The sequence below is a fragment of the Neoarius graeffei genome, chromosome 25 (assembly GCF_027579695.1).
Source record: "Neoarius graeffei isolate fNeoGra1 chromosome 25, fNeoGra1.pri, whole genome shotgun sequence".
Classification (NCBI taxonomy): Eukaryota; Metazoa; Chordata; class Actinopteri; order Siluriformes; family Ariidae; genus Neoarius; species Neoarius graeffei.
Genome location: NC_083593.1, coordinates 28525199 through 28551151, shown reverse-complemented (window position 1 = coordinate 28551151; position 25953 = coordinate 28525199). Strand labels below are relative to the sequence as shown.

Genomic DNA, 25953 nt, shown 5'->3' with positions numbered 1-25953 from the left:
ACACTTTACGCTACTGTCACAATTTTTAGCTAGATGTGCTGATGAAGCCACACATTTGTAGCAGATACCATGCTGCTTTAAAAGGGCTTTCCTATCCTGGATTGACTTCTCCCTAAATCCACGGCATTTTTGGAGAGGATGCGGTTTGTTGTGGAGGGGGCATTGCTTCGCAGGATCCACTTTACTTTTGTGTGCTGTGTCACCCATAGAAGAGGTGAAAGGAGACACTTCAGGTTTGTGGACTGAGATTGGAGGTCTCTGACTGCTGTGCTTGGGAGCTGACTTTCCCATCAGTGGAGGGTCAGTACTGCCTGCAATGAGGGCGAAGCTAGGATCATTTTGCATCCTGGCTTACTGGTTAATGAACTCCACAAAAAAGTCAAATGATGGGAAAGGGACGTTATATTCCTGCTTGAATTTAAAACTTTGTGTGAGCCATCTCTCACAAAGTGCAGATGTCCACTGTGGATGTATGTCCACCCTCCCCTGCACATACATCCATAAGTGCCTGCACCCTGACATTTGGTTAGTACAGAATAATGCATATTCAACTCTTTTCTGTAGAATGGTGTTCAGCTCATATTTTAACTTAATTTCTTTCTCAGGGTGCTGCATGTATTGTTTCTCAAGTTCCCTGATGTCCTGTTCTAACTTCAGCAATTTATCCCTCTCTGGGACTACAGTGGTGCTTGAAAGTTTGTGAACCCTTTAGAATTTTCTATATTTCTGCATAAATATGACCTAAAACATCATCAGATATTCACACAAGTCTGAAAAGTAGATAAAAAGAACCCAGTGAAACAAATGAGACAAAAATATTATACTTGGTCACTTATTTGTTGAAGAAAATGATCCAATATTACATCTTTGTGAGTGGCAAAAGTATGTGAACCTCTAGGATTAGCAGTTAATTTGAAGGTGAAATTAGAGTCAGGTGTTTTCAATCAATGGGATGACAATCAGGTGTGAGTGGGCACCCTGTTTTATGTAAGGAACAGAGATCTATCAAAGTCTGATCTTCACAACACATGTTTGTGGAAGTGTATCATGGCACGAACAAAGGAGATTTCTGAGGACCTCAGAAAAAGTGTTGTTGATGCTCATCAGGCTGGAAAAGGTTACAAAACCATCTCTAAAGAGTTTGGACTCCACCAATCCACAGTCAGACAGATTGTGTACAAATGGAGAAAATTCAAAACCATTGTTACCCTCCCCAGGAGTGGTCGACCAACAAAGATCACTCCAAGAGCAAGGTGTGTAATCGTCGCCGAGGTCACAAAGGACCCCAGGGTAACTTCTAAGCAACTGAAGGCCTCTCTCACATTGGCTAATGTTAATGTTCATGAGTCCACCATCAGGAGAACACTGAACAACAATGGTGTGCATGGCAGGGTTGCAAGGAGAAAGCCACTGCTCTCCAAACAGAACATTGCTGCACATTTGCAGTTTGCTAAAGATCACGTGGACAAGCTAGAAGGCTATTGGAAAATGTTTTGTGGACGGATGAGACCAAAATAGAATTTTTGGTTTAAATGAGAAGCGTTATGTTTGGAGAAAGGAAAACACTGCATTCCAGCATAAGAACCTTATCCCATCTGTGAAACATGGTGGTGGTAGTATCATGGTTTGGGCCTGTTTTGCTGCATCTGGGCCAGGACAGCTTGCCATCATTGATGGAACAATGAATTCTGAATTATACCAGCGAATTTTAAAGGAAAATGTCAGGACATCTGTCCATGAACTGAGTCTCAAGATAAGCCGGGTCATGCAGCAAGACAACGATCCTAAGCACACAGGTCATTCTACCAAAGAATGGTTAAAGAAGAATAAAGTTAATGTTTTGGAATGGCCAAGTCAAAGTCCTGACCTTAATCCAATCAAAATGTTGTGGAAGGACCTGAAGCGAGCAGTTCATGTGAGAAAACCCACCAACATCCCAGAGCTGAAGCTGTTCTGTACGGAGGAACGGGCTAAAATTCCTCCAAGCCGGTGTGCAGGACTGATCAACAGTTACTGGAAATGTTTAGTTGCAGTTATTGCTGCACAAGGGGGTCACACCAGATACTGAAAGCAAAGGTTCACATACTTTTGCCACTCACAGATATGTAATATTGGATCATTTTCCTCAATAAATAAATGACCAAGTATAATATTTTTGTCTCATTTGTTTAACTGGGTTCTCTTTATCTACTTTTAGGACTTGTGTGAAAATCTGATGACGTTTTAGGTCATATTTATGCAGAAATATAGAAAATTCTAAAGGGTTCACAAACTTTCAAGCACCACTGTATGTTACCAATAGAGGCTCTAGTAGTCTGGCTGACCAGCAAATGAGAGACGAGAAAGTAATCTATTCTGGAATAAGTAGAATGTGAGTGAGAGAAGAATGTATAGTCTTTTTCTTGAGTATGAAATAGTCTCCATACATCAACTAATCCCAATTCTTCTGTCATTACATCTACAGCAACACATGCTGAATCATTAATTTGCCTAGGTTGGGAGGATTTATCCAAATACACATCCCTGGCCTTGTTAAAGTATCCCCCAGTTATGATGCTAACATTTCCTATATTCCTTACCATGTTGCACACCTCATGAAAAAAAATGGTTGTGAAGAGTTAGGGGCGTCAATATTAACAAAAGTCATTTTGTCCTTCAAGTCAAGTCTGGCCCTCCAGGATAGCATCCAAGATTACCCATCTACCTTCCTGGTCAGCATAGATTTTCGAGTACTCAAACATTATGTTCTTCTTAATCAATATGATCACCCCTCTTTTCCTACTGGAGGCTATATGTACTAATATTTACTATAATAAACTTAACCCACCCAGTCTCTTTTCAGGTTTATAGACTCATCATCATTAAGATGCATCTCCTGAATTAAAGTGATGTCTGTCTTTTTCTGTTTTAGATACATAAGGATATTTTTCCTTTTAACAACATTGTGGCAACCTACTATATTCCATGATACTAGTTTATATATAGTCATAAAATGGTGTTATCTATTTTATTATAAATGGGCAGCTACCCCAACAGAGTTCTGCCTGTCTAGACCACATTGAATTATGACCAATTTCTTGATTATACCCAGTGGCCAGTATAGATTCATCTGTACAGAGCTGTAGGCACAACGAAGTGAACAGAGAAAATAAAAACAATGAAATGAACAGTTGGGCATAACTGTACCCAAAATAACAAGAATTCTGCAGGTCAGTAGCACTCAATGGTCCCATTTGTGGCCTCCCTCCTGACTCTCCCCTCCCCACCCCTCCATCACTTGCATCTCAAAAAATAATAAAGTTGTACAATTGACTTAGACTTCCTGTATCATACAATTTAGATCACTTTTACCAAAATCAAATTGCAGGAGAACTACAGGACTGTCAGAAATGAACCCAGCACAGTAACTCCTCCCAATTCCTTCTCACATAAGACAAACTAATATTGGATTACGTTAATAAAAAGATATTTAAATTATCTCTTACCCATTCAGTGAAATGCAAACACAAAAAAAAACCCCAAAAATATGGTCAAGCACAGTGTCCATAGCTTCCTTTAGTCTTTAATGTTCATTATTATTTAAGACACTCTGGGAACAGGATCGTGGGGAGGTGTTTGATGAGGATGTTTTGGAGAGAATGTTGTATCGTGTCCATTCCTCCTCTTTTTGTGCCAGACATGGACTAATACAATTTAAAATTCTCCATCGCACTCACTGGACTAAGGAGAGGATCTCTAGGATTTATCTTCTCATAAACCCCCTCTGTGATTGATGTCAGCAGGCTCCAGCCTCCTTAATTCATATGTGTAGTAATCCCTGATGTGGGTGGAGCACAGAAGCACGGCAGGCGAGAGTTGGGGTTCACACAGACACTTTGTTTTACTTATTTTCATTAGCTTTTCAGCTTCTCTCACTCACGCAGTCACACATGCATGTTCTGGTCGGGGGCGACTCTTCTCTGCTCTCCCCCTCCTTTTATACTCCATCCCTGCAACAAACAAACACACACACACACACACACACACACACACACACACACACACACACACACACACACACACACACATTAATTGACACCAAGTGTAATGACTTAGCCACTTACCTTCCTCAACCCCGCCCTCCATTCACAGACTGCTGCTTGGCCACCCCCCCGCTGCCACATACCCCACCGCCCAACTCAGGCCGGGGAGCCGTCCGGCCTGAAGCCGACTCCCCCCCCAACCGGACAGGAAGTCCACCACCACCATCTGTGCCCCCGGCCTGTGGATCACCTTGAAGTTAAATGGCTGGAGAGCGATATACCAACGGGTGATCCGCGCATTGGCATCCTTCATGCAGTGGAGTCACTGGAGGGGCGCGTGGTCCGAACAGAGAGTGAAAGGGCGCCCCAGCAGGTAGTATCGGAGGGCGAGGACGGCCCACTTGATGGCAAGACACTTCTTTTCAATTGTGCTGTACTTGCTTTCGCTCATCGACAGCTTTCAGCTGATGTACAGCACCGGGCGCTCCTCGCCCTCCACCTCCTGGGACAAAACGGCCCCCAGCCCCCTGTCCGATGCATCTGTCTGCAAAATAAAGGGGAGAGAGAAGTCGGGGGAGTGTAAAAGTGGCCCCCCACACAGTGCAGCTTTTACCTCAGAGAAGGCCTGTTGGCACTGCTCCATCCACTGGACCTGAACTGGAGCCCCCTTTTTAGTGAGGTCGGTTAGTGGGCTGGTGACATCTGAATAGTTAGGTAGAAACCCATGATAATAGCCAGCCAGCCCCAAGAACCGCCTCACCTCCTTTTTGGTCTTGGGCCTCGGGCAGGCCGCAATCACTGCAGTCTTGTTAATTTGGGGACGCACCTGCCCATGACCCAAGTGGAACCCCAGATACCGTACTTCCACCCGCCCAATCGCACACTTTATCAGGTTAGCTGTGAGGCCCGCCCGACTCAGCGACTTTAGAATGGCCCTCAGGTGTTCCAAGTGCCGCAGCCAATCATGACTGTAGATTATGTCATCTAGATAGGCGGCCGCGTAGGCAGCATGAGGGCGGAGGACCCTGTCCATAAGCCGCTGGAACGTAGCGGGCGCCCCAAACAACCCAAGAAGGAGCGTGACAAATTGGTATAAACCAAACGGTGTGGAAAAGGCTGTTTTCTCTCGGGATAGAGGAGTCAAGGGGATCTGCCAATATCCCTTTGTTAGATCCAGTGTCGAATAAAAGTGAGCAGCGCCTAACCGATCGAGCAACTCATCAGTGCGAGGCATTGGGTACGCGTCAAATTTAGACACCACGTTGACCTTTTTATAGTCCACTAGAACTAAAATAAAGCGATATCCCCGTGCTGACCGATCTAATGGCCCGACGAGATCCATCCCAATTCGCTCAAACGGGGTCTCGATTAGAGGAAGAGGGCGCAACGGCGCTTTTGGAGTGGCCGCAGGATTTACTAATTGGCATTCATGGCACGCCGCACACCACCGACAGACATCCCCGTGAATCCCTGGCCAATAGAACCGGGCCATTATTCGGGCTAGTGTTTTATCCTGCCCTAAGTGTCCAGCCATGGGATTAAAGTGAGCCGTATGGAACACAAGTTCCCTACAGCTCTTTGGGATTAACAACTGGGTTACTCATTCCTTAGTTTGAGTGTCCTGCGTCACTTGGTACAATCTATCTTTAATAATGGCAAAATAGGGGAAGGTCGGTGCTGCACTTGGCTGAAGAGTTTAACCATTGATTATTCTCACTTCGTTAAACGCATGCCGCAGAGTCTCATCTCGCGACTGCTCTAACAGGAAATCCCCAAGGGAATCCCCGAGAGAGGGAGGAGGAGTGGGCTGCTCCTCACCCTGATGCAGTGTTGATGTAGACAGCTCTGTGACAGCTTCTCCAGCCAATGCCACACCAGGATCTTCCCGTGACCTACTAGGGCAGGACCCACTACATGTTAAATACTCCATTAGTTCTTTAAATCCCGGCCAATCAGTACCCAAAATCAACGAGTGGGTAAGACGAGGACTAACAGCCGCCTTTATTCTATGCGTTTGGCCCCGGAATAGAATATGGACAGATACTAGAGGGTAATGGTGAACATCCCCGTGGACACACAACACCTTCACTGCTTGTGCTCCCCCCAATGCCTCACCTTGCACCAGGCGTTGGTGAATTGAGGTCTGATTACAACCGGAATCCACCAAAGCGTGATATGTATCCCCTTGAATACTCACTGGTATGCGATACATTCCGGCCCGATCGGGGGTGGTTTCTGGCGCGTCGGGGATCCGGATGACAGCACCCACCTCCCTTGCGGAGCTCTGACTCTGGAGATGCTCCGATTCCCCGCCGCGCCAGCACACCGGCCCAGGCTTTCCCTCTGCACTGGTGTTATGGGTGTCACTCACCTGAGGGGGAGACAACACAGACACAGAAAAGGGAGATGGGAGGACACCATGGGTGCGACGGGCCGGCTGGGGAGGAGCCAGCCGCCGCCTTCGTGGCAGGGGATCGGGGTGGAGAGGGGGACAAGAGACAGGAGAGAGAGAGGGAAAAGAGAAGCGAGGGGAGACGCCTTGTCTGCCTGCCGTCGGAGCCGCCTCCAGATGGTCCTCTACCAGCTCGATGGCTCATTCCGGCGACGCCAGGTGGTGACACTGGACCCATTCTGCCGTTCCTTCCGGAAGTTGAGAGATAAACTGCTCCAGTGCCACCAGATCGATGATCTCGTCAGCGTCACGGTCTTCCGCCCTCAGCCACCGCCGGCAGGTGTCCCGGAGTTGCTGGCCGAATGCAAACGGCCGGCCAACCTCCTCCAGTGCCAGCGTCCGGAAGTGCTGACGATGTTGCTCCGGGGAGAGGCCGAGCCACTGCAGAATGGCTTTCTTTAGGTCAGCATAGACCAGTCGGCTGTCAGCAGGAAGCTGCTGCACTGCGAGCTGCGCCTCGCCAGTCAGGAGCGGGAGGAGGCGCACCTCGCTCTGCTCCTGCGGCCACCCCCACGCCTCGGCTACTTGCTCAAAGAGAGCGAGGAACACTTCTGGATCGTCCTGTGGTCCCATCTTTGTGAGGGTGGTGGCAGTGGTGGCTGACGGCCCTGCTGACGTGAGCAGGTGCCGGAACGCCTGGCAATCTTCCTGCTGGGCCAGCATCAAGGCTTCGAAGCGCTGCTGCTGCTCCTTCCGGAGGGTGATCAGCGCTTGATGATGCTGGTTCTGCTGGGCGGTAGTGAGGGCAAGGATGAGCTCTTCGAATGGGGAGGACTCCATGGGGTGGTTCCCTTCTGTGCTCCCGGGTTTCAGCACCACTGTAGTAATCCCTGATGTGGGTGGAGCACAGAAGCACGGCAACTTGTCCAACTCTCCATAACTTTTGGACTGAAATTTTCAATACCCTATCTACTATATTGAATGTGCCCTCTGACCCTATCCCAGTAACTATCCTGTTTGGGGTGCTACCTTCTACCCTAGCAGTGCCTAAATTTAAGGCTGACTTTATAACATTTGCCACTCTATTGGCTAGGAGATTGATCCTACTCAGATGGAAATCCTCCACTCCTCCCACAGTTTATCAATGGCTGAGGGATCTTTTGTCCTACTCCAAGCTAGAGAAGATGAGGGCTACATTGCATGGCTCCACCACTAAATTCTACAAAATATGAAATCCTTTTCTTGAACATTTGAAATCAATTCAGTTCCCCGCTGCCAATCTGTAATCTGTATTGTATTCTTCTCGATGTATGTAGTCTTTTTGTGCTATAAGTAAGTGGGAATAACATTTAATATACACCTTCTGCTGGATCGTGTCATTCAGAAAGGTCCCCATTTTTTTTCCCTCTCCCCCTTTTTTTTCCATTTGTGAGTCTTTAATTGTAATCTGTACTGCGTCTGTAAGTGTGTTTATGTGTCTGTAAGTGTATTCATGTCCAAATTTGATCCAGAATCTAAATACTGAGTCTTAATGGGTTATTCTTTTTGGGTCTTATAATACTAATTCTGATTTCATGCTGTCATTTGTAAAACATTCTATTCATTGATATCATCATTGTATAATTTTGACTTGAAAAGAAAACCAATAAAAAATAATTTGCAAAAAAAAAAAGTTCATTATTATCATACGTGTAGTTGTCAGCCCTGCGATGACCTGGCGACTTGTCCAGGGTGTACCCCATCTTTCACCCGTAGTCAGCTGGGATAGGCTCCAGCTTGCCTGCGACCCTGTAGAGCAGGATAAAGCGTCTAGAGATAATGAGATGAGATGAGATTATCATAGTGGGCTGTGAGTAACATCAAGGGAAAAAAACAAAAGGAAAATGCACTCATTAAAATTCAGTCCTCAATCTGTGCCCAGCTTTTCCTCTACATTGTAGGCAGTGATCATGATATAAGATTGTTTTGTTAAATTGAACAATGGCAGGCAGATTTATCCACTTTCACCTATGTTGTAAAATATCTGTCCTGCATCATCATCATCATCAGCGTGTTCCTCCATTGCTTCCTGGCCGCTGAGAAACCACTTCACCTATGCAGGGTTTGAAAACTGATGTTGCTGATTATCAAGCACGAAGGTCATGACAGCAGGATAATGCAGAGAATACTCAGTTTTGCATTGTTGTGGCATATGCTGCATCTCATCAAATTTCCTGCATTTTTCTTGTACCTTCTGTGCATTCTTCTTCTTCTTTTGGCTGCTCCCGATTAGGGGTCGCCACAGAGGATCTTTCGTCTCCATTGATCCCTGTCTTCCGCATCCTTCTCTACCACACCTGCCACTTTCATGTCCTCTCTCACCACATCCATGTATCTTCTCTTTGGCCTTCCTCGTTTTCGTGTGCCTGGCAGCTCCATCCTCAACATTCTCCTTCCAACATGCTCTGCATCTCTTCTCAGGATGTGCCCATACCATCTCAGTCTCATCTCTCTTAGCTTAATTCCCCAGCTCTCCACATGATGTCCCTCTGATGTGCTCGTTCCTTATCCTGTCCAACCTTGTCACTCTCATCGCAAACCTTAACATCCTCAACTCTGCCACCTCCAACTTTGCCTCCTGTCTCTTCATTAAGGGTACGGTCTCCAATCTATACATCACAGCTGATCTCACTACTGTCTTATACATCTTACCTTTCACTTTTGCTGGGACTTTCCTATCACAAATGATTCCCAAAATCCTTCTCCAACTGCTCCACCCTGCCTGCACTCTCTTTCTCACCTCACTGTTGCAGCCCCCATTTTCCTGCACAGTTGACCCCAGGTACTTGAATTCACCAACTTTCTTTACATCCACTCCTTGCATCTTCACTACACTCTCATCGCCATTCTCATTGATGCATATGTATTCTGTTTTGCTACTGCTCACCTTCATTCCTCTTCATTCCAATGCATACCTCCATCTCTCCAAACCCAACTCAACCTCCTTTCTACTTTCACCACATATCACAATATCATCCGCAAACGTCATGTTCCATGATGACTCTTGCCTCACTTTGTCCGTCAAGCTATCCATCACTATGGCAAACAAGAATGGACTCAAAGCAGATCCTTGATGAAGTCCCACCTTCACCTTGAATCATTCAGTCGTTCCAACTGCACACCTCACTGCTGTTTCACTGTTCTCATACATGTCTTGCACCACTCTAATATACTTCTCATTCATTCCGTCGTTCCAACTGCACACCTCACTGCTGTTTCACTGTTCTCATACATGTCTTGCACCACTCTAATATACTTCTCATTCATTCCACACTTTCTCATACAATACCACAACTCATGTCTCAACACTCTATCGTATGCCTTTTCCAGGTCTACAAACACACAATGTAGCTTTATCTGGCCTTCCCTGTACTTCTCCATTAACATTCTTAAAGCAAAAATTGCATCCAACGTGCTCTTCCTTGGCATAAACCCGTACTGCTGTTCACAGATTGCTACCTCTCTTCTCAATCTCGCCTCCAATACCCTTTCCCATAACTTCATGGTGTGGCTCATCAATTTTATCCCTCTGTAATTACTGCAGCTCTGTACATCTCTCTTATTCTTGTATATTGGGACTAGCACACTCTTTCTCCATTCATTTGGCATTTTCTCATTCTCTAGGATCTTATTAAACAATCTCGTGAGGAACTCCACAGCTGTCTCACCCAAACATCTCCAAGCCTCAATCGGGATACCATCTGGTCCGACTGCTTTCCCAGTCTTCATTCTTTTCATGGCTGCCCTCACCTCATCCTTACTAACCAACTCTGCTTCCTGATTTGCTGTCTCCAATGAATCTGACCTTTTCTCTCTTGGATTCTCCTCATTTAATAAATCCTCAAAGTACTCTTTCCACCTTCTTAATACACTCTCTTTGTTTGTCAGCACATTTCCATCTTTCATCACTCTTACCTGCTGTACATCCCTTGCTTCCCTGTTTCTCTGCCTAGCTAGTCTGTACAGGTCTTTCTTTCCTTCTTTGGTCTCCAGTCTTTTGTACAACTCCTGGTATGCGTCTGCTTTTGCCTTCACTACTGCTCTTTTTGCCTTCTGTCTCATCTCTCTGTATAACTGCCTGCTTTCCTCATCTCTCTGATTATCCCAGTTCTTCTTTGTTAGCCTCTTCTTTTTTATAATTTCCTGCATTTCTTTGTTCCACCACTTGTCTTCCTTCCTCCTTCCCGATGACCACCCTAGCATCTTCCTTGCTGACTCTCTTACTCGTATAGCAGTAGTATCCCAATCTTCTGGCAGACTTCCATTACCACTCAATGCTCATCTCATTTCTTCCCTAAACTCCTTCTGATGTTCAGCCTTTTTCACTTTCAAGCTCATCCTGCACATGACCACTCGATGTTGTCTAGCTACACTCTGCCCTGCCATTACTTTACAGTCTCCGATCTCTTTCAGGTTACCCCTTCTGCAGAGTATGTAGTCCACCTGTGTAGATCTTCCTCCATCATCCTGTGCTGCCCTTTCTTCTCAAAGTATGTACTGACTATTGCCAAATTCATTCTCTTTGAAAAATCAACCACCATTTGCCCTTCCACATTTCTCTCTCTTACACCATATCTGCCCATCACATCCTCATCTCCTCTGTTTCCCTCACCAACATGTCCGTTGAAATCTGCTCCTGTCAGCATGCGCTCCTCCCTCGGTATGCTTTCTACCACTTCATCCATCTTTTCCCAGAAAGACTCTTTTCATTCTCACATCCAACCTGTGGGGCATACACACACACACACACACAACATTGATTACCACTCCTTGAATCTCCAACTTCATGCCTATCACTCTATCTGACACCCTCTTCACATCAATCACACTGTTGACCAACTCCCCCCTTAAAACAATACCAACACCATTTCTCTTTCCATCGACTCCATAATAAAACAACTTGCATCCACCTCCAATGTTCTTGGCTTTGCTTCCTTTCCACCTCATCTCCTGCACACACAAAATGTCCAACTTCCTTCTTTCCATCATGCCTGCTAACTGTCTCGCTCTGCCAGTCAATGTTCCCACATTCAGTGTTCCTACCCTCAATTCTAAGCTCCTTCCCTTCCATCTTTCATGCTCTTTCCTAACACGCCTCCCCCCCCCTTTTTCCTTCTCCGTTTTGGCGCAACAGTAGCATACTTTCCACCGGCACCCTGTTGACCAACAATACCGGAGGCAGCCGTTGTTAACCCAGGCCCCGACTGATCCGGTATGGTATTTCTCTTTTCAATCCGCATGTTAGATTTGGTGCAGTTTTACGCCGGATGCCCTTCCTGACGCAACCCTCTCCAATTTATCTGGGCTTGGGACCAGCACCAAGAGTACGCTTATGCACCTTCTGTGCATAATCTTGGAAAAAATGGATCCTCATGTCCTTCCAGATGATCTGCTTCTTTATCCTTGCAGCAGCAAGAACAGCCACCTTGGTTTTGTCCCGCAGACGATGATGTGTCTCAGTTTTGAGTCATTATCTGGTGCAGGGCCCACACGATGGATTCTGTCGATCTCATACTAAGCATCAACTTCAATATTCAGTGCCTCATACAGCAAAGATTTCAAACATATTTTTCCAAATCCTGGCCCTCGGTTCCCCCTCTGACACAAAAGATTCTGATATTCTGGCGTCAGGAGAATCCCTCCAGTGCCGTCAGTTTCTCCTGCAGCCACAGGTTCTGTTTCATCAGGTTCTTCCTAATTGGGCTAGCTTTAGCCTCCTCATCTTCTAGATTGGAGATTCTTGCTTCAGCTTCTGTGATCCTACCGCCGAGGTTATTAACAGTTTCGTTGAGAGACTCAATACCACTTTTCACCACATTCATGTCTTGAGCCAGAATCTCGAGGATAGTTCATATGCTGGTCAGCTCAACCACCACATTCTCTTTCGGAGGACTCTTGGATACAACAGGTGTCTCCACCATTTTGGGTAACGATGTTACCTGGGGGTTCTGAGCAGGCTTTCCTCGCGGTTTAGGAGGCTGATTCCGAGTAAAATAATGACTTTTCTGACTCATCCAAGCTCTCAAGCATGACCAGGACCAAAATAAAATCAAAATAACAACATTAATTGAAATTTTAGGAGGGTTTGGGGAAAACGTGAGCTCCATCTTCTACTTAGCGGCCATCTTGGGTGGGCGTACTACGTGACTCCAAAATGGGATGTAATGTAATAAAAATATTTTGCATCACTGAAATGTTTGACTCATGGTAACAACATATGAACTTAGTTTTATGATGTTCTAATTCCCATTCATTCTTAACAGAGAACTTTTTAATACTAAAGCTACAATATTAGTTCCTGGTGATGGCTTATAGATAGTTTTCACATGACGTCACAGAGTCGGGGATTCCCTAGTGGCGGCCATCTTGCGGGTCAAGCTTACCGTACGGGTGACTGAGCACACGTAACGCGCGAGTACAAAGTCTTCAAAAGAACCCAAGCAGGCTATTTAAAGCTAGCAATGGTGCACACCTGTTGTATTCATGGCTGTCATAATAGGTCAAATGATGAAGTCAAGCGGAGCTTTTATGGAATTCCCACTGTACGGGAGCACGAAGGCGAGCAAACAAAGAAACTCAGCATACAAAGGAGAAATCTATGGCTTGCGAGAATCAACCGCAAGGATTATCAGCCTTCCAAACACAGCAAAGTCTGCTCCAATCATTTTATAAGTGGTAAGTTGTTTAAATAAACAATCAATTGTGTTTAAGTTTGTTTTTGGAAACCAAAACATCATGTAAACAGTCTCTGAAGAATGCCTAACTGGAACCGCTGAGTGTACGTTTACATTGTAATGTACACTTAATATCGCTCATTTGTCACGTTTCTATTTGAAATTTGTCACTTCACTCACGTAAGGGTCATTTTTGAAAAACATTTTAGGTCTATTCTGTATGATTTGATTTGCGTTTGGGATGCAAACAGCGCGCCTTTTGGCGGATGCCGCCTGAATCGCGCAGATCCGATTTTTTTTTTTAGGGGGGGCGTTGGAGTGTCTGATTATAATTTCAAAGTAAATTCTGTATTAAAATTACTAAATAAGCAAATCCGTTACAGTCCATGAAACAGGAAGTATAAGGATGAGAAAAAAATAGTTTAAATCGCAAAGCTGCGCACATTTGCGCAGCCCGAGCGGTGTGCAATCAAAAAACAAGACACTAATGTTGTCCAAGCACTGTAGAGAAACACTGCAACAGCAGCATATGTCTGTGAAGTTTCTCAGTCATCCAGGTCATTGTAAACCATAGGTGCTAAAGAAAGCAACTGGACTTGCTTGAAATTCTTGAAGACGTTTCACCTCTCATCTGAAAGGCTTCTTCAGTTCTGTCTGACTAGTGGGGAGTTCCAGGTATTTATCCTCTAGTGGACCAAAAGCACCCATAAAGCCTAGGTCACAACCGGACGTACGATATTTTGGCCGTGCGATTTTTGGTGTTTCCCAAATCGCTGTGGTTTTTTTTTTGTTCGTGGAGAAAGACGCACGTTGGCCATAAGTTTGTCTTGCAATCTGAAAAAAACGTAAGCGCCCGTAGAGTTTGTTTGACATGACAAAGAACCTCTGCGGCCACTCTACGGCTCGAAAATCAGCACGTCACACGCGTGCCCTCCATGCGTTTCTTGCATTTTTTGCACGTAGACCGGCCGTAGGAGCACGTACGGCCAGTTGTGACCTACAGTAGGCTTTAGGAGAGTCATAACAGCAGCATACAGAATGCATGGAGTCCCATTCGACAGCCAGCAAGCAGCTAACAGTGTGAAAGACGTCAGTGTAAATGTACAAATTAAAGTAACAAATGCCGCTTTTCCACTACAAACGCGGCTGAGTCGGGCTGAGCCGTGCTGTGCTGAGTCGAGCTGAGTGGGGCTGTTGGAGTTGCATTTCGACTACAACCGCGCTGAACCGTGCTGGCTGGAAGTGGGTGGACACTTTGGGTGGAGTTAGCGAAAGTGGGTGGATGTCACGTGATGTCGTTAAGCAGCGCAAACAGTGACATCAGTGAGCTTTTAAGCGGTAGTCTCACCCGAATAGTAAACAATAAACATGGACATGGAGTCGTTAGTGTTGCTGGTCTTGGTTCTGTGGCTTGTTGTCACCGACAACGCCAACAGATACTGGCAAGAGCGTATAGATGAGGCGAGGCGCATAAGGCTTCAGAAATTCTCGGAATTCGTAATTCTTCTTCCGGGTTTATGGTGTTTACAGATCCCAGCGTGCTTGCGGGGCGTGTGTGGGCATGTGAGGACACTCCTCCTCACCAATCAGTGCACAGGGGAGTGTCTGCTCACGCCCCCAGCCTCACTCAGCTCGCTTTGGCTCGCTTCAGCCCCACTCCAAAACGGTGCGAGTTTTAGGGGCTAAGCAGGGCTGAAGCGAGCTGAGTCGTGCTGTTTTTTGGTAGTCGAAACGCGAGCCGTGTCGGGCTGAAGTGAGCTGAAGCGAGCTGAAGTGAGCTGAAAAAGGGTAGTGGAAAAGGGCCAAAAGAGTGAAGTGTTGGTAACATAGTCCAAGTAAATTCTTGCTTGAGTACTGCTTACTGATCAGAGCGAGTACATAAAAGCTGCCAATATTTAGCTTTAAAAACAAGCACTACTTGAACATAATTTTTTCCCTTCTTTCCTTCTGGCCTGCAAATTTTTCAATGACTTTCTGGTTAAAGTCAGTCATCTCAGTCACCAGTCTCTTTTCTGTTGATAGTATGGCCAATGTATTCAGCCACTCCTGCGTATAACTGTTCAGCAATGCTAAGCCTGCCAAAGAAACTTAGCTTCAAACAGTTGTCAAGGTGGCTGTGGGTATTTTCGTGCACTTTTCAGAAAGATGTTTAAAGTTCTGTACCCCCGTCATTGTCCATAAAGTTTTGGTGCCAATACTTTGAAAAAGCAAACAGGGAACGCAATAAAAGGCATTACTCACACTGCATCCAGCTGGCCAGCTCTGTTTGTCGTAACAAGAGTGGGAGAAGCCTCGAGTGTAAGCCCGTCTTCGATCACCTGCTTCTTAATGTTTAATTTTTAAAAACGGGGCTTCTGACTTCCGGTTTTTAAAAATCTCATTCCGACCATTAAGATCTCAATATTTTTCATCAAAACAACTACAGTTATTTTCTAAAATGCTTATTTATTTACATGAATCAGTTTGATTTGAAAAAATAAGTAGGTAAAGCTATGAAAACTCACTTCAAAATCTCCCGTGAATCATAGCATCAAAACTAGCAGATGGAAAATTTTGCCGAATATGTTATCAGAAACAGGGAGAGCTAGAGAACATCCCTATAAAAGTTATCTGATTGATATTCACAAGTAACCCAGTTGGAAACTGATCAGAAGAGAGCCTGATCACTTTCCTGTGACTCAGAAAACAATGGCAGTTTCCCAATGTCATGCGAGCAGAGTTTTTACTCTGTTGTATCAACTTCAACATGCTGTTACTCCCAAAGTACTGAACAGATCTTAAAGGTCCCATGGCATGGTGGTTTGTTGATGCTTTAAACAGGCTCGTGGAGGCTTTCGGATGTTATATCCGCAGCCTTTCTCGAAATGAACCCTCGGCACGTAAATATAGCCTCCTGGGAGAAAGCCCCATTTCAGCGCTTTTCCCAGTGCATCGTTTTGCTAATGAGAAAGCAGGAGGCGGGGAAGGGTAGAGGGTGGGGGCGGGCCATGGGGGGAGGGGGAGGGGCTTGACCAAGCTGCGCACACACATACTCGCTGCTATCAGCGCCTGTAGCCACGCTGCTAAGACAAAACCCCGTTCTCCCTCGGACTCCTTTCGTAAACTCAACGTGACACAGAGAACAGAGAGTGAGAGTGTTCGGAGTGGTAGTTTACGAACGTATAATACCCTAGGCTTGAACACGCACTCCATAACCAAAGAGGATAGAAGCAGCAACTACAGCAACATACCGCTTATCCAACAGAAGACATGCATTGCGGAGCAATAGTCAAACATAAGCTCATAAGTTACAGTCAATTTCCAGACTAAACTCAGTTTAACAGAGCATGCTGCATGCTCTTTAGTTTTGTAGCGCAGATTACCTGGCTAACTGCAGGAAGCGGTTAGCTGCACAGCTAATGTAGCCATTGCTAGGCTAACGCACCGATTTTAAAACACGGCAAAACGACCAGTTATACACTTACTTGTTCGGTGTTTGTTGCTGATGTGGCAGGGATGCTTGGTACGGATCCAGGCTTCAGTGACAGTTGATGTGCAAAACCTGCCCTGTACTGTCCCAAGTTGTGGAAACATTCCTCAGGAAAATGCTTCCAACAAACATACACCGTCTTAGGTAGACTCGATGGCGTATTATTGAAGTAAATAAAATTAAGCCACTGCGTCTTCAGGGGCTCTCCCGTCGGCAGTAAAAACAGACTCTTTTCTGTGTTGTCACATCCATGTACAGCGCAATTTCCATGTTTCGCTCGCTTAGGTGATGCCATGTTGTTGTGTCCTCTATGGTCTCCTCACTACAACTGGGCGGGGCAATCCATACAGTGGGTGGGAATCCGGAGGGGGGCCGTGGGGATCATCTCCCTTGCTGACGTAGTAAAGGGAAGAGCTTATCAATGCGCTGTTTTGACGCGCCATTCTCAAATGTTGGGCATAGTTTGGTTTACACATTATGAAATTTCTAGCCACTGGGGTGACTTAAGAAGGTCAGAGGAACTCATTTTAACGTTAAAAAACCTCAGAAAGTGAAAATTTCATGCCATGGGACCTTTAACGAAATGAATTTCTTTGGAAAGCAAAAATTATAAGCTTTTTAATGATAGTATTCATGGTAGAAAATATTCAAGAGTTAAGTAATGACAGATTTGGAAACTTAAATGAGCATCTACATGCACAATTTTCACAGCACGGCCAGCGAGTGTCTGATATGCCTAGTTTGACGGTGGCTGTTGCTGCCTTTCTGTGAAACTGTTTATGGTGTGCACTCTGTCTGGAGTGCGCCTGAGAGTCTATCTGATGCACGCGCCAAGGCGCGCAGGTGTGACACTCTTGCACGAAATGCGTACAAAAATTAATGTAGACATAAATATTTTATGCCAAATTATTATGGCATGTTACAAAAAAATAAAGAAAAAATCTGAGTCCTCGTCTCCAATTTACAAGTCCTAATACAGTTAATGCACAAGTCTGAGTCATCAGTGCTCAAGTCCAAGTCAAGTCACGAGTCCTTAAAATTAGGGCACGAGTTGGACTCGAGTTCGAGTCCTGGACTTGAGTACTACAAGCCTGGTCCAGTCCAAGCTCTTTTATTCTCTTTTTTCTTTCAGTGTACACCATATAAAAGGATGTTTCTGTAAAGAAAGAACACAGTTTTCTTTCTTTGTGGGTCCACTTGAACTTGCCACCTTGTGAAAGCTCCTGTCTCACAAGCAGCAGTGAGTGACAGCCGCGAATATGAAGAAAACTGTCCAATCAAGTGGAAAAAAAAAACTTTAAAATAATTCCAAATGGCTGCTAATAAAAGAAGGCGTGTCCGGAATGCACTTTGCTGAGCCCACGCCAAATCTTCACGCCACCAATGAAACCGCAGCATCAGGTCACCTGCTCTCCAAAAGTTTGCATAGCCACATACACACTCATTTGGCTGCCGCCCCGGTGGACGGAAGTATACAGGAGATGTAGGTGTTCATGTAAAAATTAAATAAATACAGTTTAAAAACAGGTTAAAAAATAATTAGATGGATACAGGGTGAAGTAGAATGAGTAAACACTTTTGACTTAATAAATACTTTTTATTTAAGGGGGGCGGTGTCCCAGCACCCCATACTGACCAGCCGCCACTGTCTATCACTGATTCATGAGCAGCAGTCCTCATTAATGTAGGTTCAATACAAGATTAATTTACCGTAAAAACTTTAAAAGAAGATGGTGTCTTGTGTTAAGTAAAAAAAAAGTTAATTACTTTGTTTGTACTTTAACAGTGACAACATGACATGGTAAATAAAATGTCAATGCATGTCTTGCTTTGTTACTAATTGGTAAATAACCCTAAAGGTTCACGCCATAATTTTTATTTTAAATATATAGTGATTGTGGGATTACCTCAGACAAGAATTTAAATATGCTTGTCTGTACTGGGGGGGACACAAAAAAGCAATGTCCTGATTTTTAACGAAAACCTAAGGGTAGTTGTTGAAACTGTTGATAATGTTTATACAATTTTTTTTTCGTACAACCTGTTCAGTTTGATAAAGCTTTAGTATGGTAAGACTTTCTCTAAGGTCTGTTTCAACACCCAGCTTTTATTATAAGTGGGTACTGAGTGAACACATTGTTTGTACTTTTCTTGGTACATGTGCTGAAATTATTACATGATATGATCATATCAATCTTATTGATCATTTCTGATCTTATTGATCATAAGATTGGAAATGCTGGAGTATTCCTTTAATATAAATTCGTTTAATAGAAATTTTATTATATTCACTGCAGGGCAAAGAAACAGACCATACCATTGATTCATTCAGCTGATTAAATACTTATTAATGTCAGACTACTTATGAACAGAATGAATATACAGAAAGTATGGCATATAATATAAATGAAAGAATGATATGACAATCATATTAAATAAAGGTATTAACAGTGTACCAACTGAAACCTTTTGGTGGCAGGGATCCTTTTAAATGTACAACAAATTCAGTGGACAACCTCAGAATAGATTTATTTTACAAACATACTTCAAATGTTCATACATAAAGCTCAAAAAGTGTACAAAAACAATTTCAGCTGTTTATTGGATAGGGTTTTTTAATACCCTGTTTTCTGTGCATAGATTCCATTTTACTAATATTGTAATTAGATTCAAGTAGACATTTACAGACCTAAGTACTTGTGCTATTCATTTCAACTGACCAATGAAACAGGCTCATAACCATAGGAACTCAATAATAAAAACAACATAATGGCTTGTAAAGATATAGATGCCGAAAATGTTTTTTTATTGTAACTTTGATGTACATTTCATTGTGTGTTTCAGGTGTGGTGTGTACAGGAAGAAGACCAGCAGTATCTGAACTGGACAGTGGACAGTGGTACCCACACACTAGAGATCAGGCCACTGCAGCCTGACAGGGTGTACTGGCTCAGAGTGGCAGCGGTAAATGGTGCCGGAGTCGGAGCTCAGACTAATCCATACAGACTGCTCATAGGTACTGTTTATCCCACGGAGAGTTCATAATTATGTAGTTTTGTTTCCATCCACCCAGTTTTATTCAAGAAAGTTGGCTTAAAATCTAAATGGGAAAAGTACAAGATTGAAAACTTCACTCATCGTCAAGTGAAGTGCAAAAGCTTGTATCAATAAAGAGCAGAGGTGGACAAATGCCCCTTTTCCACCAAAGCAGTTCCAGGGCTGGTTCGGGGCCAGTGCTTAGTTTGGAACCAGGTTTTCTGTTTCCACTGACAAAGAACTGGCTCTGGGGCCAGAAAAACCGGTTCCAGGCTAGCACCAGTTCTTTGCTGGGCCAGAGGAAAGAACCGCTTACGTCAGCGGGGGGGCGGAGTTGTTAAGACCCACAACAATCGCAAGACCGCGAAAGGTCACCATTTTTAAGCAATGAGAAGCAGCAGCTGTACAAATGCGAAGTCATCCATTATTGTTGTTGTTGCCGCTTCTTCTCCGTGTTGTTGTTGTTGCTTCAATATTCGTGCCAAGGTTTATGCAAACGCAGCGACGTAACTGACGTATACAGCAACATAATGACGTGGCTCCCCTTAGCACCACAAGCTATGGAAAAGCAAACTGGTTCTCAGCTGGCTCACAAGTTGAACGAGTTGTGAACCAGCACCAGCACTGGCCCCGAACCAGCTCTGGAACTGATTTGGTGGAAAAGGGGTAAAAGTACCCAACTTCATTACTTAAGTCAAAGTACAGATCCCACTGGTCAAATATTACTCCAATACCAGTGAAAGTTGGACAGTCAAATTTTTACTCAAGTTATACTGAAGTACTTGCTTTTAAAAATACTTAAGTATTAAAAGTACATTTTCTGTCAGCACATTGTTGTATTATTGCCACAACGCTTACTAAACTAATGCCTCTGAAGCAACCGACTGGATTCACTGCCTAGCTTGTCGAACTTGTAGAATGAACACCTGGTAGAATGTTACAAAATGAAACAACTGAACTAAAAAAGAGCCATTGCCATTTTAATATATATATTTTTTATTTTAACAATCCTCCCCACCCCCACAAAGCAGCATGGTAGTGTTCTGACATGGCTCTGAGGCTACATCCACACGACAACAGCAACGAGATTTTTTTTTTAGCGGGTAAAAAAAATATCGCGTCCACATGGGCAACGGATCAGTAAAATATCAGGTACATATGGCAACGCAACGCTTGCTGAAAACAATGCAATACACATGCCACACCTCTACGTGCGCTGTAAGACGGTCCCATCAGAGACACCAGAACAATAGAAGAAGTAGGACGCATGCGCATAAACCCCTTCTTTTACCTGGCGTGAATGAGTGAGTGCTGCTTGTTCTAGTCATGTGGTTGTGACGTCATCGTAAACAAATCCGTTCTACTCATCCAGACGACTTCGCAACGGCGCCGTTGCCAGATTTTTCCACTCTGGAAACCGTTCTCAAAAAATATCGTTTTGGGGCACCCAAAACACCGGTGCCGTGTGGACGCCAGGCCGAAACGATAAAAAATTTTATCGGATTCACCTGAATCCGTTGCCGTGTGGACAGGGCCTGAGAGTGTGTACACACATGTATGTGTATGTTAATGAGGAAGACAGTGGAATAGCTGTAAATGCAGCTTGCTCAGAAAATAAAAATGACAATCCAACCTGCTTAAAACCCAAGTCCACACTTCTAGCTTGATAACTGCCCAACAGCAACACTGCTTTAAGCAAGACAAAAAAAAATGCAAGACCATCATCTGACATCAAAACAAAAAATTCCAGCAATTTGTTGTGACTGACTAGTACAATATCTCATAGATCGTGTGTGTGTGTGTGTGTGTGATTGTATGTATTCATGCACATATGAATCTTCCTGTGGAAACATGGTGGTTTAATATTAAGCTAGCTAGTCAGTGAAGCTCCACCTGACATGCTAGCAAAACTCTTTTTAAACTCAAAATCATATTGGGTAACTAACGTTACTAGAAAAGAAAGTTTCCTACATTTTGTTTATTTGGCAAGATTATGCTAAAATATATTTCTGAAAGGACTTCAGATAAGTTAACATTATTCATGTTAGCGTAACTCTGTTTTTACATGCTAACTAACAGTGTCCAAGTTAACTAGCTATGTGTTAACGTTAGCTGTGGACAAGGCTATGGCAACTTGGCGGGCAAATCCATAGAAAGGCATTTGACTAACCAGACTGCATAGCTATTTCAATGTTATTGCTAGCTCTAAAGCACAGACAACTTCATGACAAACTTTCACTTGGAATAAAACATTTACTTACCTCAATATGCTTCCGCACGTTGGATGGCAAGTTTTTGTAGACTGTGATGTGGTTTGTTTTAGGCAAACAAAGCAAACATTTAAAACTAAACGAATCTTTAATCCTTTCAGAAAACTGAAACATGGGTTCTAGGTATAGCCATGGGTGCATGCATTCCTCAGAAGAACCGCCTCCTTCCATTCTGCCATCAACTGATCGAGTTCAAATAATGCTGCGGAGAAATCATTGAACTTGATTTTATACAGTCTATTGACGTGGCATGACCCTGGTGATTACTGATAGGCTGTCTCAGTGTCACCTGTGAAAAAAACAATCACATTTTCAAAAAGAAAAAAAATATCCACTTTCAAAGCTGCTTCATAGTAACGAGTAAGGACCTTGATAGAAATATAGTGAAGTAAAAAGTATGATATTTGTCTTTCAAATGTAGTGAAGTTAAAGTCATAAGTTGCCAAAAAAATAATACTCAAGTAAAGTACAGATACTCAAAAAGTGTACTTAAGTAAAGTACTCAAGTAAATGTACTTCGTTACTGTCCACCTCTGATAAAGATATGTGGAAGATTTTTCAAATAAAACATGATGTATTCCAGTCTTTCTATAACGTTCTCTCTTTGACAGTGTTTCTGAGTTTGTCATCTTGATTCTCCTTCACATAAGAGTAATTGGTTTAACACAATGTTTCTCTCTGTTGAGTTCCTCCATGCAATTTGCTGAAACACCTGCATTTATTCTCTCCTCTCTCTCTCTCTCTCTCTCTCTCTCAGAGTCAAAGCAGGAACCAGCTTCACATCACCAAAGTTCACTGAGTATGTCCGATGTGTTGGCATTAATGAGGGAGCCAGTGTTTATTGGAAGTGTCAGCACCCTCTTGTGTTGTGTAATGATGGTTACAGCAGCTTGTCTGTATCGGAAACATGTCAGACCTGCCAGTCTGAGAGGAGGACCTCACAAAACAGGTTAACATCAGTTCTTTTATATATATATATATATATATATATATATATATATATATATATATATATATATATATATATTATGTAGTGGTTAGTACTGTCGCCTCACAGCAAGAAGGTCCTGGGTTCAAGCCCCGCGGCCGACTAGGGCCTTTCTGTGTGGAGTTTGCATGTTCTCCCCGTGTCCGTGTGGGTTTCCTCCGGGTGCTCTGGTTTCCCCCACAGTCCAAAGACATGCAGGTTAGGTTAACTGGTGACTCTAAATTGACCGTAGGTGTGAATGTGAGTGTGAATGGTTGTCTGTGTCTATGTGTCAGCCCATTGATGACCTGGCGACTTGTCCAGGGTGTACCCTGCCTTTCGCCCATAGTCAGCTGGGATAGGCTCCAGCTTGCCTGCGACCCTGTAGAACAGGATAAAGCGGCTAGAGATAATGAGATTTTATATATATTAGTGCTGTCAAGCGATTAAAATATTTAATCGCGATTAATGTCGCGACTGTCATAGTTAACTCGCAATTAATCGCAATTTAATCGCACATTTTTGTCACATAAAAAACCATTGTAATTCTCTTATCAGCATAAAAAAGTGAATGGGCTTGCTTTGCACCATTGTTTTTTTTTTTATTGCAAAGCATAACACGTCTTGACACAGCCACTGCAAAGTGAAACCTAAGCCGAGCACCGGCGCGGGGCTAGCAAGAGAACCATGAGTGAAATGATCTACTGTTTGAATTAGTCTACAACTAAAGAGAGATAGGTTACACAGTGACAGTAGGCTTGACATGCTTGATTATAATATAAAGTACACTATTATATTAAGTTTAAGTTGTTCGTTGATAAATATTGCATTGAATCTGATCTTTACTGTTTCAGCTCACTTAACACATTTTGTACTTTTACACTTTCTGCCTGTTGATGCGTCGCGCTGTCCAATCAGAGGCGGCCAAATTTGCATATTACAGGAAGGATTTCTGGGATAGCATTGAGTTTACAGTTCAGAGGGATCTGGCTTCTTTAGACGCTGTCTTCTTAAAACTGAATAAATATTTAAAAAGAGCCAAATTAGCCAGTCTTTTGAACGGCTCTTTTCAAAGAACGGATCACAAAGATGCGGATCCCATCAAAGAGCCATAAATCCCATCTCTACTAGCGCGCCCTCCCCGCGCTGGTTCTTTGGGGGGGCAGAGGACTCTGTCTGTGCGGGGCGTGGCATTACAGTCTAGCTGCTATCGGTTTTCTAACCAAAGTCTCTGTTCCAAGTTCCTGGCAGTTTCAAAAGCTTATGAAAAACCTACATCATGCCACAGAGCGTTAATCTCGCGATAAAAAAATTATCGCCATTAAAATTGAGTCAAGTTAACGCGTTAATAATGCGACATTTTTGACAGCACTAATATATATATATACACACCATTGCATTTTGTCCATTTAATCAAATTTTAAATTGTCATTTCTTGTTTTTATTTAGGTTTATATAGACTTGCTAGTGAGGATCTCATCATCAAGCACAGGTATAAGAAGCTTTTTTAAACTCAATTAAAATCCATTTTCTTCATTAAATGTTACATATTAGTCTAATATATTAGCTAAAGGCCTATGGTTTTTTCAGCACTTTTTATGCTCCTGATTAGGATGGCAGCACCTGATTCTCCATGGATGTCAGGAGCTTGGAAGCCTGACTTGACTGGTGAACAGTGCCAAAGCCTGTGGACACAAAACCAGGAGAAGCCAGATTTCAGGAGGACCAGTGAGTCAGAACTAATTAAATTAGAACTCACCTTCACTCTGAAGTCAGATTTATCCTTTTGAGACAGCCAAAGTCTGATTCTCACCTATGAATCTGTTTGTCCAGTCCATGTCAAAGTGAAATGAATACTATTGGTTCAGTTTTCTATTTGATTTTAAAATGGGTGGTGAAAATGCAGACCAGAGATTACCGAGGTAAGGCAGAGAGTCCGGCGATCAGCAAACAGGCAAAAACTAGGCAGCAACAAGAAATGAAGAAATTACATTAAGAAATGAGAAATGCATATATTATTTACTTTTGGTGCTCTTCAGACTCCATATGAATACAAATATATCCCATAATAAATCGCATGTTTTGTTCACTTTCTGCAGTTATGTCAAGGCTGAGTGTTCTTACTGAAATTGAACTGCACTACCTTTTTCTCGGTAGTGAATATACATGCATAAATCCCATCTAAGACCAGATGAATAAGATTCACACTTGAATATAATTTCTGGGTTCACACCCCAACCACAACAAAGTTCAAATCCAATATGCTAAATGGAGCCTATAAGAGGGCACTCTTGAACGATGCAGGCATAATGAATAGTAGATTTACTGTATATGATCCTTATATCCCTCTTTCTTTCCAAACATGAACTAAGCTTTCACTGTATAGATGTTGCATTTAAATTGAGCTATAAAATTGTTTTACCTTCTTCACTGTCACTGATCTTACTTGTGGGCATCCATATGACATAGAAACAAAATTCTTAGTTGAGCATATTTTTTTAGCATAGCATAATTTTATTCTTCACCTTTAACATTCTCCTCGGGCATGTCCATATTCATAAGGACAAAACCAAGATTCTGCTGAAGTCTAATCCCTGCAGTCCTCATCACTGTTAATTATGACCAACATTGGTTTGATACAGTGCCTTGCAAAAGTATTCATCCCCCTTGGTGTTTGTCTTGTTTTGTCCCATTACAAGCTGGAATTAAAATGGATTTTGGGGGGGTTAGCACCATTTGATTTACACAACATGCCTACCACTTTAAAGGTGCACATTGTTTTTTTATTGTGACACAAACAATAATTAAGATGAAAAAACAGAAATCTGGAGTGTGCATAGGTATTCACCCCCTTTCGTATGAAACCCCTAAATAAGAGCTGGTCCAACCAATTCATAAGTCACATAATTAGTTGATTAAGATCCACCTGTGTACAATCAAAGTGTCACATGATCTGTCACATGATGTCTGTATAAATCAACCTGTTCTGGAAGGACCCTGACTCTGCAACACTACTAAGGAAGCAAGCAACATGAGAACCAAGGAACACTCCAAACAGGTCAGAGACAAAATTGTGGAGAAGTG

General features: G+C 43.3%; 1 protein-coding gene across 4 annotated transcripts in view; it reads left to right on the top strand.

The window, feature by feature from the left end:
• Window positions 1-25953, top strand: part of robo4 (roundabout, axon guidance receptor, homolog 4 (Drosophila)) — a 129719-nt gene that overhangs the window by 90057 nt on the left and 13709 nt on the right. For all 4 annotated transcript variants that reach the window (XM_060909274.1, XM_060909273.1, XM_060909275.1 and 1 more), the window contains 4 exons: window positions 19441-19612; window positions 22660-22851; window positions 24319-24361; window positions 24482-24597. In XM_060909274.1, coding sequence (XP_060765257.1) covers window positions 19441-19612; window positions 22660-22851; window positions 24319-24361; window positions 24482-24597 — 523 coding nt within the window. The remainder of the gene's footprint in view (window positions 1-19440; window positions 19613-22659; window positions 22852-24318; window positions 24362-24481; window positions 24598-25953) is intronic.